The 13886-nt window shown below is 42.8% G+C and overlaps 1 protein-coding gene across 3 annotated transcripts in view; it reads right to left on the bottom strand.

The window, feature by feature from the left end:
• ITPR2 (inositol 1,4,5-trisphosphate receptor type 2) overlaps positions 1-13678 on the bottom strand; it is a 264569-nt gene extending 250891 nt beyond the window's left edge. For 2 of the 3 annotated variants that reach the window (XM_082043370.1, XM_082043371.1), the window contains exon 1: positions 13403-13678. In XM_082043370.1, coding sequence (XP_081899496.1) covers positions 13403-13494 — 92 coding nt within the window. In that variant the 5' untranslated portion in view covers positions 13495-13678. Of the gene's footprint in view, positions 1-11261; positions 11806-13402 lie in introns of all 3 variants that reach the window. The other variant, XM_082043372.1, reaches the window with a different exon arrangement.
• Between the last annotated feature and the right edge of the window lie 208 nt (positions 13679-13886).

Genomic DNA, 13886 nt, shown 5'->3' with positions numbered 1-13886 from the left:
TGTTCTTTGGTGCCTGACTTCACAAGTGTCAGGCGATTTTGTGAAGTAAGTCATGACTATGTCAATGGACAGTCATAACCATCAATTTTTTTGGCATAAAAAAACTAAGTTCTTCAGCAACACACTCCATTGATGCCCCCACAAGATACTGTTGCACTGGGCCTCTCTCTCTTATCTATCTTGAAAACATCACATTTCCCGCACCATTTTCCACATCCTGCTTAGACTACACAATCATACTTTTTTCAAATGAGCTATCACTCTTGCAGCCCCCCCAGTTTCAGCAGTTTCAAAGCCACCATACAATTTCTGAAGAAATATAGCCTCCTATGTACTATCTCATTTCCGACCTCCAAGCTTGCCTGATGCAACCAGAAAACCTTGATCTTGCCACTCTGAGGGGATGTGACACGTTATGATGACTGCAAGAGTACATTATTTCCCCAGATGCTGGCTGCTCTGGAGTCCACTCCAGGAACAATACACTCTTGAAGTCAATGATTCAGGAGGTTTTGCATCTTATATGGGAGGTTTTGCAAGTTATGGAAGGGAAAGAAAAAGCTCTCTCTTTTTCAGCAGAGTCATTCCTTGAAATAATCCTTTGATCTTCTGCCTAAGGCAATATCTGCAACGAGCCTCCAGAAAGTTCATTTGGGTGAGGCATCAATGTTACTCTGCTGCTCCCAGATCTGTGAACACCTATGAAAGCACGGGCCTATTAATTCCTACAGCCACGTGGACAACGAGCCTCAAGATGCCTCAGCGTAGTCTGTTCTGACCACGTGCATCTTTCTTAGATAAATTATGATGAAAACATCTGAAATTTTAAGCACCAACAAGAGTTCTCCCCGGGTAGTTCAAAAATTTTATAATGCTTTGTCACCTCCTGAACTCCCCTTTGTCTTCTCATACCCAGATTTACGCACTCGGATAACTGATTATTACATCAACCAGAAGTGATCTGCAAGATCATTCCTAAAGCCAAGTCTTTGCTGAGGCTGAAACTAAAAGCAATTCAAAGTCTCCTCATCTATATTTTGTGGAAAACCAGATCAGAACCACAGCAAATACATTTTTGACCATCCCACTGACTGACTTGCTGTTTGACAGCGGGTGTATTGCCTGCTCATTTCCCAGACATGTCCAGACAGTTTTTAATTGCTGCCCATAAGAGGTTTCACTTTCACCTGCAAATCATAATTTAAAATATTCACTAGGAAACCTCTTTGTTTTGACTCCTTCTGATGCACCAGTTCTTTTTTTCAGATGGCATTTTTATTCTTGCTTTAATTCTATCTGCAAGGCTTCCAGTTCTTGTATTAGAAATCATATCAATGCTCTCCAGCCTCTTTCCAGACAAGAACACTGGTCACAAATTTCCATTTTGAAAGTTGGATCCATCTCATGGTACCAGATTATCATCAGTCAGAAGCGATGATGTCAGTTCTGGAGACTTAAGGGCTATTTCCACTAAAAAGAAAAGTTTGAACTGGTGTCAGGTATTTTCTTGATCATTTCTTCAGAAATAATTTATAAATTCTTGTTTGCCTGGACACAGCAGAAATCAAATGGCAAGAGTTTCTCTGATTACAGTTTTCAGAGAGAACAGTGCTCAGTAGAATACTCTCATTTTTATTTTCCTTGGGTCAATGGTCAATGTAGTAGGTTTTCTCAGCCTATGACAGAGCTTTTGTTCTGTGTTCTCTGTACTTTTAAAACTCACTTAGACGTGTATAGCTTGCCTTGTCAATGCTGAATTCCTTTCTAAGCTTCTTGGGTAACACAGCTCAGCTTTTACTCGGGCTTTACCAAGCGTATGAGCTTTGGCTGGTGTTTTCTATTGATTCAGCTATCTGCGCATGGAAAGGAGGAAGGATTTTATCTCTCACCTTCATTACAAATGAAGAACAGTAATTATACCTACCAGTGTCAATGAGGTTCCACCCAACGTATGAGCATGACAATAATGCCAGCAAGTGTAAAACTCTTTTAAGCACGTGCTTTTCTTCTTTCAATGACAAAGCTCATTCTGCATCTTTAACTATATACTTAAAAAAAATAAAACATGTTTGACACATGGAAACTTTAATAAACTAACTAATTTCGTCACAGCTTGCTTAATCCCAAGGCTTACCATGAGATAAGCCAACATTAAATAATTTACGCAATTTAGCATTGAACATTTTACTCGATCAACATTTATAAAAAGAGCACAGAGCCAGAACTTTGGAGACAAATTTCACAATTTGCCAACAAACTTCGGCAAGTCACTCCTCTTCTTGTGTACCATCCCTTATTACAATAATTCTCCCTAAACATACTTTAGATCCATGGTTGAAAACTCAAACAAACACTGTCCCAGTTCCAGCTCAAGTCAGATGATTCTATTAAGAGCAGCCTAATCACAGCAGACAGTCTGATCTGCCATGGAAAGGGAATGGACCAGATGAAACAGTCTCACAGACTGGGCATTTGACTCCACCAGCCTGATGCACAGTACTGCTTCAAATGAGGTGTTACAAGAGAACTGTACAATTAATGGTTTTACTATAACCTGGATATTACATGGTGGGGGGGGGGGGGAAATAATACAAATTGGTCCTTGCATTCAGTTGCAGAAAAACCTGTTCAACTACAAAAGTTAATACAGACAGGACTTACTGCCTGCCAGGTGCTGACCTTGTTTTGTTTTTGCAAGAGAAGCCACTGCCAACACAACACCTCTAACCCAAATCCTGCAGTCGCCCAGGGTGCTCAGCAGTGCCCTCTCTGATGAGCCAGATACGGCCTCTGAACGGTTCCATGGTCAAATCCCAACCTATCCATTAGGGCTCCTGACAAGCCAGCCAGGGAAGCAGAAATCTGAACTCGAACACTCTTCAATGGGTTTTTCTAAAAGTTGCCTCGTGACATTTGCAGTTTGTAAGTCTGCAAATTTGCAGGTGTAGGACCTACACCTCAAACCATCTATACAGGAAATAATGTAATGGATCTTTGCTGCTATTTTGTTACTTTTTCTGAATAAAAGCATATTTATTATGTAACGAACTCACCTACAGCCTGACACAAAGGGATTATTACCTCCTCATCAACAAGAGGAAAAAAATATATCCACTAAATTTTCTCTACCTTATTTTGTATTTTTATCATTTAAAGGCAAAGGTATTTTTTCTATATTCTAATATTCTTAATACTGATGATAAGTAATAAGCTACAATGACAGCAATGATTGAAAGGATATCTACAAATATACTTGAAAAATCTTATTCAAAATTTGAACTTCTGGCATTTGCTGAAGTATTCAAGTTTACTGTTGTTACAGCAACACTGAAATCCAAAACATTTATTAAATCAGTTCCTTACTTATGAAACTCAACCTTAAAGCTCGACTAAGTTCTACCTTCAACCTAAGAAGTGTTACAGACATTGCCTTACCCGATTTTTACATCAGCAAACCTGATGTAAAACCTCATTTTACAACAATGAAATTCCACAAAACTCTTCACTTAGCCCTAACTTTTCAGGAATCTGTAAAGAGTTGAGCTCACCAGGCCCTATTTTTCCAGTTCGGAACAAGAGTGAAATCCATGCACTGGCACCCTTGCAAGTGGCAGACGGCAAGGAGGGGATGGTGCCCTTGGCTGAAACCAAGTCTACCTTGGCAAAAGGCAATCACCAAAGTCAGAAATTGTCTAAGATATCAAAGTAAATACTACTAACAAGCAGATAATTTTTCTGACTTGGCAGTTTGTTTGTTGTTGGTTTTGAATGAAGGAGTTTGTACATTTTTTTAAACTTTCTGCATAGCCTTGAAACTTTTATTCTTTGATCAGAAAAACTGAACTTGCTTAGTGATGCATTTCAACATTATTCACCACTCAAATGTACAAAGATCTGCTCTCAGTGTTTTCAAAACTGATATCCAGTCTTTATTTATTGTTTCTGAACAATAAGAAAACATTAACTAGATTTAAAAGGTGACTGAGAATATTTTAGCAAAGCACACTACTGATTGAGTTATATCTGGAACAAGTGGCGAGCCCATCAGAAATCCAAACCCAGCTAACTTTAAAATGATATCAACAAGGTCGCGCGAAAAGCATTGCTTCCAGTCTCAAGTATTCACATACCATTAGTTAATCGACCACCCCACCAGCAAACCATGTGTTCTGATTTAAACTTAGCAAAAGAAAATTACTTCTAAAAACAGGGCACTCCTTACACACCTTTCATTTCCAAGCTTTTCTCCACATCCATGAAGGACAGCAACTCACTTTTTCTTATATAGAAGCTGAGGATATCCAAAAGTGACAGAGCCCTGGGAGTTGGGATTTACAAATAAAGTCAGGTATTGCAAGATGTAAGATAAAACCATAGTGGTCACATTCAACTTAGCTGCCCTCTAAAGCTGCCTGGTTAAGTCTTCCACATCACAGTGCCCAAGATTATACAGCTACACCAAATTTCACAGGCATCGGGATGCAGACGTGTGCACGCTGGAGCCAGGGGAAGGTCCCCAGGGTGAAATGAAGCACATTCTGCAGGGGTGGCTGGGGATCCCTCGGTGGTTTGTGCCTCCTGCTCCTCTGGCTTTCACCCAGAGCACCCTCAGGAGGGCAGGCAGGCAGCTGGGTGGTTCGGAGCCTCCTGTGCTTGGCCTCTGTCTTCCCTGCACACAGGAACGCCAGCACATATTTACACTGGAAAGAATAAAATCCCTAAGAACTGGGTTGCTGTATTTTAACTGTGGGAGCGGGTAGAAAAATTTGGGGCTTACCATGAGTTTAAGCAGTTGCTTTCCTAATCAGGCAACTGCATGCTTTCAGCTGCCTCTGCAACATTCATTAACTTGTGTGTGTCAAGTGCAGGAAAAAAAACTTGTTTGAAATTCAAACAAACCTCTCAAAGAAAATCAAGATAAGTTGTCCAAGCATTGGATCACAACAAGTTTCTGTATTTTGAGATTCATATAAAAGGCCTTGTTTCATGGTTTGTTTGTTGGTATTTTTTTTTTAATGACATTGATTTTTATCTGTCAGAGGTCAAAGAACAAAGACTTGATTACTCTTTGTACAAAGAAAGCTGTGGTAAGCCTAACTTGTAGTGTCAAATGATAACAATGACACATGGGTATGCTCTTCCAGCCTTCTACTGCCGAGTAATTTCATATAGATTTCAACACCATGCCCTCAACTCATGTGGCAGTAACAGCCTAAAGGGGCATGTCAAATGAACTAGCCAAAACTTATTATATAAGAAGATTACTGGAATACCACAATTCATTATATATAAGCTTAGTTGTTACAAAAGTATTGGACATTGCATGCATGTAGCAAGTCAGCCATGCACTGCAAACAATCATAAAGGACCATGTCAGTAAGGATGGGGGGAAAAGCACTCAGGGATATGGTTTGCACAGTATGCCCAAAGTTTATAATGACAATTCACTTAGTTTGCTCAGTCAAAAGGTAAAGCTGAGCAGAAGAACCAGGGCTGCAGGAGCTCTGGAAGGGGTGGCTCATTCTCAGGTACGCTGCAGGACACCACAGCAGCACTCACAGGGACTGCAGGCTGCCCAACCCAGTCAACACTTTAGGGTCCTCTTTCCTTTATTATTAAATAATAAATAAGAATTGCTTTAAAACCACGTCCTTCGGACAGTGCTTTGTTTCTATTCAACTGCAATCAAGAAAATGCAAACAAATAAGCATTAAGAGGTGGATAGAGATTCAGGCACAGAATGATGGTCGGAAAAACAGTATTGGAATGACAAGACTACTCCTGACACAATCTTTTGGCTACTGCACCCAAAATAGCTCCCTAAAACCTCAAGCAATACCTAATATGGGAAGACAGACATGAGGAAGACATTTTTTACAGTGAGGGTAGTGAAACACTGGCCCAGGTTTCCCAGAGTGGTGGTAGAGGCCCCATCCCTGGAGACATTCCAGGCCAGGCTGGACGGGGCTCTGAGCAACCTGATCTAGTTGAAAATGTCCCTGCTCATTGCAGGGAGTTGGACTAGATGACCTTTGAAGGTCCCTTCCAACCCAAACTATTCTGTGATTCTATACGAATAATAAGTACGTTTTACGCCTGTGTTTTTTCTTGTCTTTTGCTTTCCTGGTTTAACTGTTTCCAATTTTGCAAGCAAAACCACTACCTTGCTAGAATGTAATTTATTGGTTTAAGTTTGTTTCATATTTGAAGCGAACTGAGGTAGTAAAAGCAGAAATGCTTTTTTACTTCCCCAGATAAACGGAAACACAAGTAAAGTCATCATGTAGCCAAAGCTGTTCTGTGCCTTCCAGGAAAGGAAACTGGAAATGCTGGGAGCTGAGATTCACCTCCCACACAGCTCCAGGTCAGGTTGGGGCCTCTGGCAAGGGGCAGGTACCAAGACAGCCCATGGGGTCATAGTGGTCTGAATGAAATCCTTCCACAGATCACTGCTGTCAACAGCCGAGCAAATTTCCAAGGGGGCAGAGAAGGACAAGCCCTTCATGGTGGAGGAGAAGTGCATCTGGAGACAGATGCTGCAACTCAGGAAGGCTCTTAAAACACAACTGCAAGGTACTTTTTTGTTTGTTTGTTTCAAAACAGGGACAACTGATGCATTTTTACTTCGCCTGTTCTCAGAAATGCCATTTTACTTGAACCTCTCCACACAAAAACATTCAGCCCCAGGACCTCGGCTCCAAAAAGTCAAGGTTTAGCACCATTATGAACAGCTAAAACCAGGACCTACGACAGGAAGCATATACACATCTACGTAGCAGTGGCAACTACCGTTTCAAGTAATTAGATGGAATCAGATTTACAAATAACATAAATGAAGGTTTAAGAAAATCAGTCATAAGAGTTTTTATGTCTTTAATATGATTAAAATATGTCTGTCTAAATAAGTGACAAAACACAAGATAGACAAGGAAAAAAAGTGAAGTTGAATTACCATTCATCTTCCTTTCTCCATTTTTTCCATAAATACCTCTAATCAAGTACATGAAAGTCACACTTGAACTTCACCCTTTTCCCTTTTGCACAAGAAGTAACAGACCTTTCATAGGAGGCAGAAACCAGACTTTCAGGTGGATTAAATACACGTGCAGAGGACATGGCTTTGTGCTATTGCCCAACAAACAGGTTCACACTTCATCAGAGCAGCAGTGGCTGCTGGCACCGTTAACAAAGGGCAGCGAGTTCCAAACACCTCATGATACAGTAAAACACCCAACTGAGCAAAGGTTCGTGAGCTGCTTACGAGACAGTGCTCCAAGCTGGGAAAGTCAAGGACTTGATCTGACTCTTCTGTGGCACTTCCAAAATAAAATATAGGATAACTTTGGTTTCTAGTGAGTCTAAGAACCATGTAAAGTCTGTTTAGTTAATCTCCTTGTTGTCTAAAAGGAAGTTAAATCAGACTTAAAGTCATGCAAGTTAAACAATCTCCCCTCTATTTCCCAGCTGCTCCCTGCGTTACCCATAGCCCAGCTGGGAACTACACAAGTTGTAAAAGCCACACCACTATCCAAAATTCGAGTTCTCTCTTCATTACTACCATACAGCTTATGAGTAAACTCACTTTAACATTAAGTCAGTTGGTTCTTTCCATAACTCAAATTTTCTCTTCACTTTTGTTTGATAATGAGCTCTTTGAACCAAGGATATTACATTTTAGCACACAGTCTCATAAATCATAATACCGTAATTAAGCCTAATCCTACGTTCCTTCACACCCAAGCTGTGCTCTGTGTGCACGTAAAACTAAAACAAACAAACCCCCTCCGGGGCTCATTACTTGCTGCATGCCCATAAGGGTGCTTTGCAGAAAGCTTTGTCTCATTGTTTATCTAAACACAGCACTGTTGTTAGAATATTTGAGATGGGCATCAAAATAAGTTCGTTATAAATGGCAAAGCTGGAGCGGTGCCTAATTGCCTATGTGAGTGAATAATTACAGAGGATTTAAGCTTTGATATATGAATTGCAAGGTATGCAAGATACAGAGTTATATTTTTATGTCTACATCTCCGCTTACGTGGCATTTATTGTAAGATCAATGAGGGTATTTAATAATGCATATAATATAGCTTATGTTTCAGAAAGTTATCCACAAAAAATAAATACACCATATCACTGAAGAGAGTCATATAATGGACCAAATTATGTTCCCAGGTACAACAGCATACCTTCAAAGCAGCTGCAGAATTCAGACCAGTGCTTTTGCATTAGGAAGATAACCAAGAGAACATATTTGTGAAAATGCTAATCCTACACAGTATTAAATTAAAAATAAATAAATAAATAAGAAACACGCAATCAAAACTGTCAAATCTCATTTGTACTGTCAGCCCAGAGGAGAAAGTACCCAGGTATTAAAACACACAAGTAGTTTTGCCCACAGGAGAGCTGAAAATCATCTTCCCTCCTCAAGGTATTTTTTGATTCTACATGTATAAGAATTAAATTACAAGTAATTGTATTAATAGTTATGCCACCCTTACTTTCTTCAGGCTTTTTATTCTTCCCTGCCTAATTACATTTTGTCAGCTGGCATAAGAAAGAAAAATTTGCTATTAACTAAAGGATATATACTCTGTATTTTAGCCATAGCCTTTATTTTCAGATAGTAAGAGAGAAAGGTAAAAAAATAAATGCACTGATGAAAATACTACATTGGTGTGTTGTAAGCATCATCAGTCACTACATCTTTTCTCTTAGCACCATTCCTGAGGCCACCAAGGGGACACATTTTAGCCTTCGTTGTATTTGGAATATTTTGATATATGGCGTTCCATAAGGACTTTCTGCCTAATCTTGTCTCTTCACAAAGTATGTCTGACTCAGTGTGTGAAGCCCAACTACAAGAAGACAGCTAACGCACAAAAGCCCAGTGAAGGAGCCTGAATAAAACTGTGATACTCATTTCAAATAAGAAAGTTTTGGCAAGCACTTCCACAAATTAAGAGAAGCTGTTCAAGAAAAATCAACATTGAGCTCAAGAAAATGAGTCCAAATACTCTAGAACGCACTTTGTGCTAGTAATTAGAAATAAGTCCCAGCACCCCTTGTCGTCCATGGCCATATATTACATGGCAGGCAGCTACTGCTGCATGCTCTGTTAATTATGTTCCATGAGGTTTCTCACTGCTGTTGCAAAGAAGCACGTTAATGTAGGCAGGAAAGGAATCCAGCTCTGATGGTGACTAACAGGCCCATTGTCAAACTTTCCAACAGCTGATGCTGGCTGCTGTCATTACTTACTTTTTTTCCACCTCTCCAACTGAGAATACTTTTTTCCCCTCATCGTACCGATAGGTGATTAATAGCAGCTCGGATTCCCAGCATGCATCATTGCCAACATTTACAGCCAAAATATCAGGGAAGGTGGTCTCAACGTTCAGACAACAGGACAGCTTAAGAGACCTGGATTCATTCATTGCCTAGCTCTGTCACAGACATCCTGTGGGACACAAAGCCTCCAACTGTGCAGAAGCTATAACACACTAAAAGCCCAAAAATGGGGAAAACCCCACATTATTAGCACAGTTCAATTAATCCAGTACCAATTTTATCTTGAAATGGTAGTAAGCTACCCACGAATGTAAATTCCTTTTCCCGAACATTTCCTTTTCTGTACTAAATTGCAAGACTATCAGTTTAAATATTCAAATGCATTCTACTTTTCAAAAATGGGTGGGGGGTGGAACTCAGAGAGCCTTGAGATTGAAAAAAACAGATTACACATCACCAGCATCTCAGAGCAGCATCCAAACCCAGAATAAGCCCAAAGTGAAGCAGAAAAAAGAGCAGGGGATTGCTTGGACTCTCAGTATCAAGTATTCAAAGACCTGCAGCAGCCAATGGAGATTGCTGAGCCCTAAAACCCTCTCCTGTACCATCGCCCAGAGATGTCCCTCTCCACTTGGGATCCACAGCCTGGAGCATCCTCCTAGAGACAGGTGGTTATACCTCTTCTTCCAAAACCTGCCCACATCCGCTCTCTTTTAAAATACAGGTAACAGGAGGAAGAATTTGGAGCAGCACTGCCTGACTTCCCTGCCCCCATCCCACGCTACAGCACTAAACCCAGATGCGGAAGAGAAGTTCAGTTTCCTCTTCTAAGAGGGATCAAATCTGTCAGCAGAGCCCCCACGCTCACATCCAGCAGCTGTTTACAGTAAGTAAAGGAACAATTCAGAGACAGGTTTCTTCCAGCTCACAGAAGTGCCCCAAACATTTGGGTCCCATTTACAGCATCTTGTTGTTTCAGCGACTCTCAAAACTTTCTGTAGGGGCAGGTGTGGAAAAGCACCCCTGCCTTCGCTTAGCACCACTCAGCAGGCTCACATGAACACATAGCCAAGAGGCACAGATACCTTATCTCCTACAAAAGGAGGTCAGGATGTCCTAGTCTTGGAGGTCCTCACTGCAGGAGAGGAAGATTTCCACAATCAGGTTCTAGTAGATATTAACCTGATGCTACACTTGATCTGAATAGCTCAGCTGTATCTTCCTCTCAGCTTTAGGTTTCCTGGGGACACTGAGCACATGAAAATTTCTGCCTTAGCAAGTGAGCAGAAAATATTCTAAAACACATGAAACAGCCTTTGCTTAGAAATCTCCAGCTCAAAACTGATCAGCTCTTCAAGGAGTAAGGTTTGCTGACGTGACAGACCTCCCCGGCTTGGAGAGGTGCTGTGCACTTTTTTATCTTATTTATAGAATGGCCTCACTCAGGCTTTGTTTAAGAAACAATTAGCCTTTGACAGCTTAAAATAAACAGGACTCTCTCCCTGCTGCTTAGTCACTAGACCTTAGCTGGATTCGAGTTCTTGCAACCGCATAAGACTACCCAATGGACTAAACAGTGTAAAAGTGACACAATTGCCCAGCACCTTTCCAAACAGCACCCTGAGCAATAAAACAAGGACCTGCATCAGTCAAATGAAGTGAGCAAGCAATCATTCCCACTCCTACCCCACTTGGTCCTCGCTAACAAGAGGCACCTCTGGAAGACAGGGCCACCTCTGTCCAGATGCTTGCGCTGAACAGAGGACCTGCAGGAGTGCAGGAGATGCAGAAGTTTAGCAAGGGCCGCACACCAAAGGTGCAGCTGGGCAAACATCTTCCCTGAACGTACAGTTGTTTTTTCTGCCTCTTGTGTTGCTACAGCTGCTCCAAAGGCAGTAATTGCAATAGCTGGCACAGATAACATGACTTGGCATCACAACTTCAAATTTCAGTCCAAGCCCTTGTACCACCAGCAGAGGGGTCAGCATTCCCATTTAGCAGACATGGGAGTTTTCCACTGGTGACTTCACATTTCCTTCAAGGCCTTCAGCTCCTTAAATCCAGCCTCCTGGCTCTGCAGCTGCCTTCACCGTGCCAGGGAGCAGGGCACAAAAAAGCTGTATTGAAAAGCCAATAGAGCTACAGCAGCATTCTTGAACTCCTGGCCTGCAGCTGAAGGAGAGACACACACAGGACTTCTGTCTCATCCCAGGTAGCATTCTTGAGCTGGGTTAGCTGGTTCTTGCTAAAAGAAAACTGGATAGTCTGTCAGTTAGGGTGTTGGCTTGAGTTCAAGTATTTCTTCTGGTAAAGAGCCTTAGGCAAGCTTTGATTTTGGCTTCCCATCTATAAAACTGGGGGTAATTCTCCTGCCCTAACTCCAAGGGATGAGGGGAGGATTAGTGGTCTCAGGACAGCGACGCAAGAATGCCAACGCATACTCAGGCAACTCGCAGTTGTACAAGTGCCAGTCACCGCAGAAACATCCATGACTGTAGACAAGCAGGTGTTCTGTGAAATGAGGAACTTTTCTCAACATAATGACAAGTAAGGCAAATTTAGCTTCCCCCAGATAACAGAACACAGCCATGGGACAAAAGAACAACAAAACCAAACTACCCAACAACAAATTACGCCAATAAAGTAGTAATGCTGGGGTTGCAAGAATAAGAAACGGTATGCAGGGCTTAACAGTTCCAGAAAGGAAATGTTTTCAGACAGTATATAAAATTCAGATAGTCAGAAAAACAAAAGGAGATGCAAGACAAAATAAAGAGTCACAATAGTGAAGGCGCAGAATCAACAAATGGAGGTACAAATCACAAAAAAACACTTGTCAACAGATTAAATGAGTGAACAGCAAGGATAAAAAGTAATAATAAGATAAAAATTATAAGGGACCTTGAACATTGTCTCTTTATCCAGTAACAGTACCCCACCAAGTGACTTAAATGTTTGTTGTTAGTATTTTAATACTGCCCTTACTTCACCGTACAATCCCCCATTGAAGAGACCTCAGGATACAGGCAGCCTAACACAACATACCGGAGCAACACCCAGGTACACGTTAATTAGCATCAGATCAGCCTTTGCAAGTTTAACTGTTATTCTAAAAGGTACAGCTAATGTTTAAGCAGCAAACATCACCAATACTTAATGGGAGTTTGAGCTGCCTTGTCAATTGGATCACTACGATTCATGCAATGCAGATGTTTCCATTGACAAAAGTTTAGGGATGTGCTTACTTTGGACACGCCGAAGTATGAGAGGGAACCACTGCACCCTTGGAACATGCCCCTACAACCATACTAAGTGACATCAAGGTATTCTCAACGTCATTCACTGTGGTTTTCTGTTTTCTGGATTCCAAAGACTTTAAAGAATTTAAAGTGGTCAAGGTTAATAAAAACGTCAAGCAAGCAAGAATAGTTCAGTGAAACAGACACTGTTATACTACAGCTCTTCACTCCACAAAGGGCAGCTCATGGAAAAAGCATCCCCATTAAATTAAAACTCTAAGTATCTGACTACTAAGAACCGCAGGTAAGACTGCAGGCAAACATAAACCAGAAGTAAAGGGATGCACGTTTAACATAATCATGACGATGAGCAAGAAAGCAAAGGTTTTGTCCTTCATATCACCATCCAAAATTCTAAGACGTGCAATAAAACAGAGCCCTCAAATTAAAAGAAGGAGAAAAAAAAAAAAAAAAAAGAAAGCGAAAATTAACGACTGTAGTACCGCATCTGGGTGCAGCACAGACTATGTCTCCAGAGCGGGTTCTGGCAAACCCCGGGTATTCCGGTTTGGGCTGGCCCGGAGGTGCAGCCCCGGCGGGAGCCCCACGGGGAGCCGCCGCCGGGCACCGCCGCCGGCCGGGCCCCGCTGCCCCGGGCCTGTGCGAGCACAACTTCTCTCATTCCTCCCTTCTCCCCCGGCTCATCACTTCCTACTTTCCCCGCTCCGCCGCCGGCCGCTTCCTGTGCTGCAGAGCCGGCGCTGCCCGCGGGTCGCCGCCCCGCAGCGGGCACCGAACGGCCCGGCACGGCCAGCACCCCCCTCAAAAACACACACACCCCGCCCACCAGCCCCCGGCCCCTCACTCACCCCAGCGTGCTGATGAACCCGTTGACAGAGCCCTCGGCGTACAGGGACACGATGTCCCCGATGTACAGAAAGCTGGACATTTTCTCAGACATTTTGGCTCATTTTTAGCCGGGTTTCGCACGCCTCCCCTTCAAAAAAAAAAATAGGGAAAAAAAAAAAAAGAACTTAAAAAACACGATCCAGGGAGAGGCTGAAGAGACGAGGCGCAGCGGCTGTGGCGGGCAAGGGCGGGCGCTCGGCGCTGCCCGGCGGCGGGCGCGGGCTGACAGGAGCGCGGCGCCGCTGCCCTCCGCGCACCGGCACGGCCCGACCCGCCGCGCCGCCTCCTGCGCCTCCGCCCCCGGCCGCCTCCGCCTCCCGGGGCCGCCCCGCCCCGCCACAGCCGCTGCCACCCCCCGGGCAGGGGGGTCGTCACCTCCGAAGGGCGGCCGTCCCTCGGGCTGCGGGTCAGGCCGGCGAGGGGCGTACGACAGCCGCGTTTCCT

Source organism: Streptopelia decaocto (assembly GCF_964273445.1).
Source record: "Streptopelia decaocto genome assembly, chromosome: 1".
Lineage (NCBI taxonomy): Eukaryota > Metazoa > Chordata > Aves > Columbiformes > Columbidae > Streptopelia > Streptopelia decaocto.
Note: the sequence above shows the minus strand (reverse complement) of the source record. Positions and strands in the feature narration are given on the sequence as shown.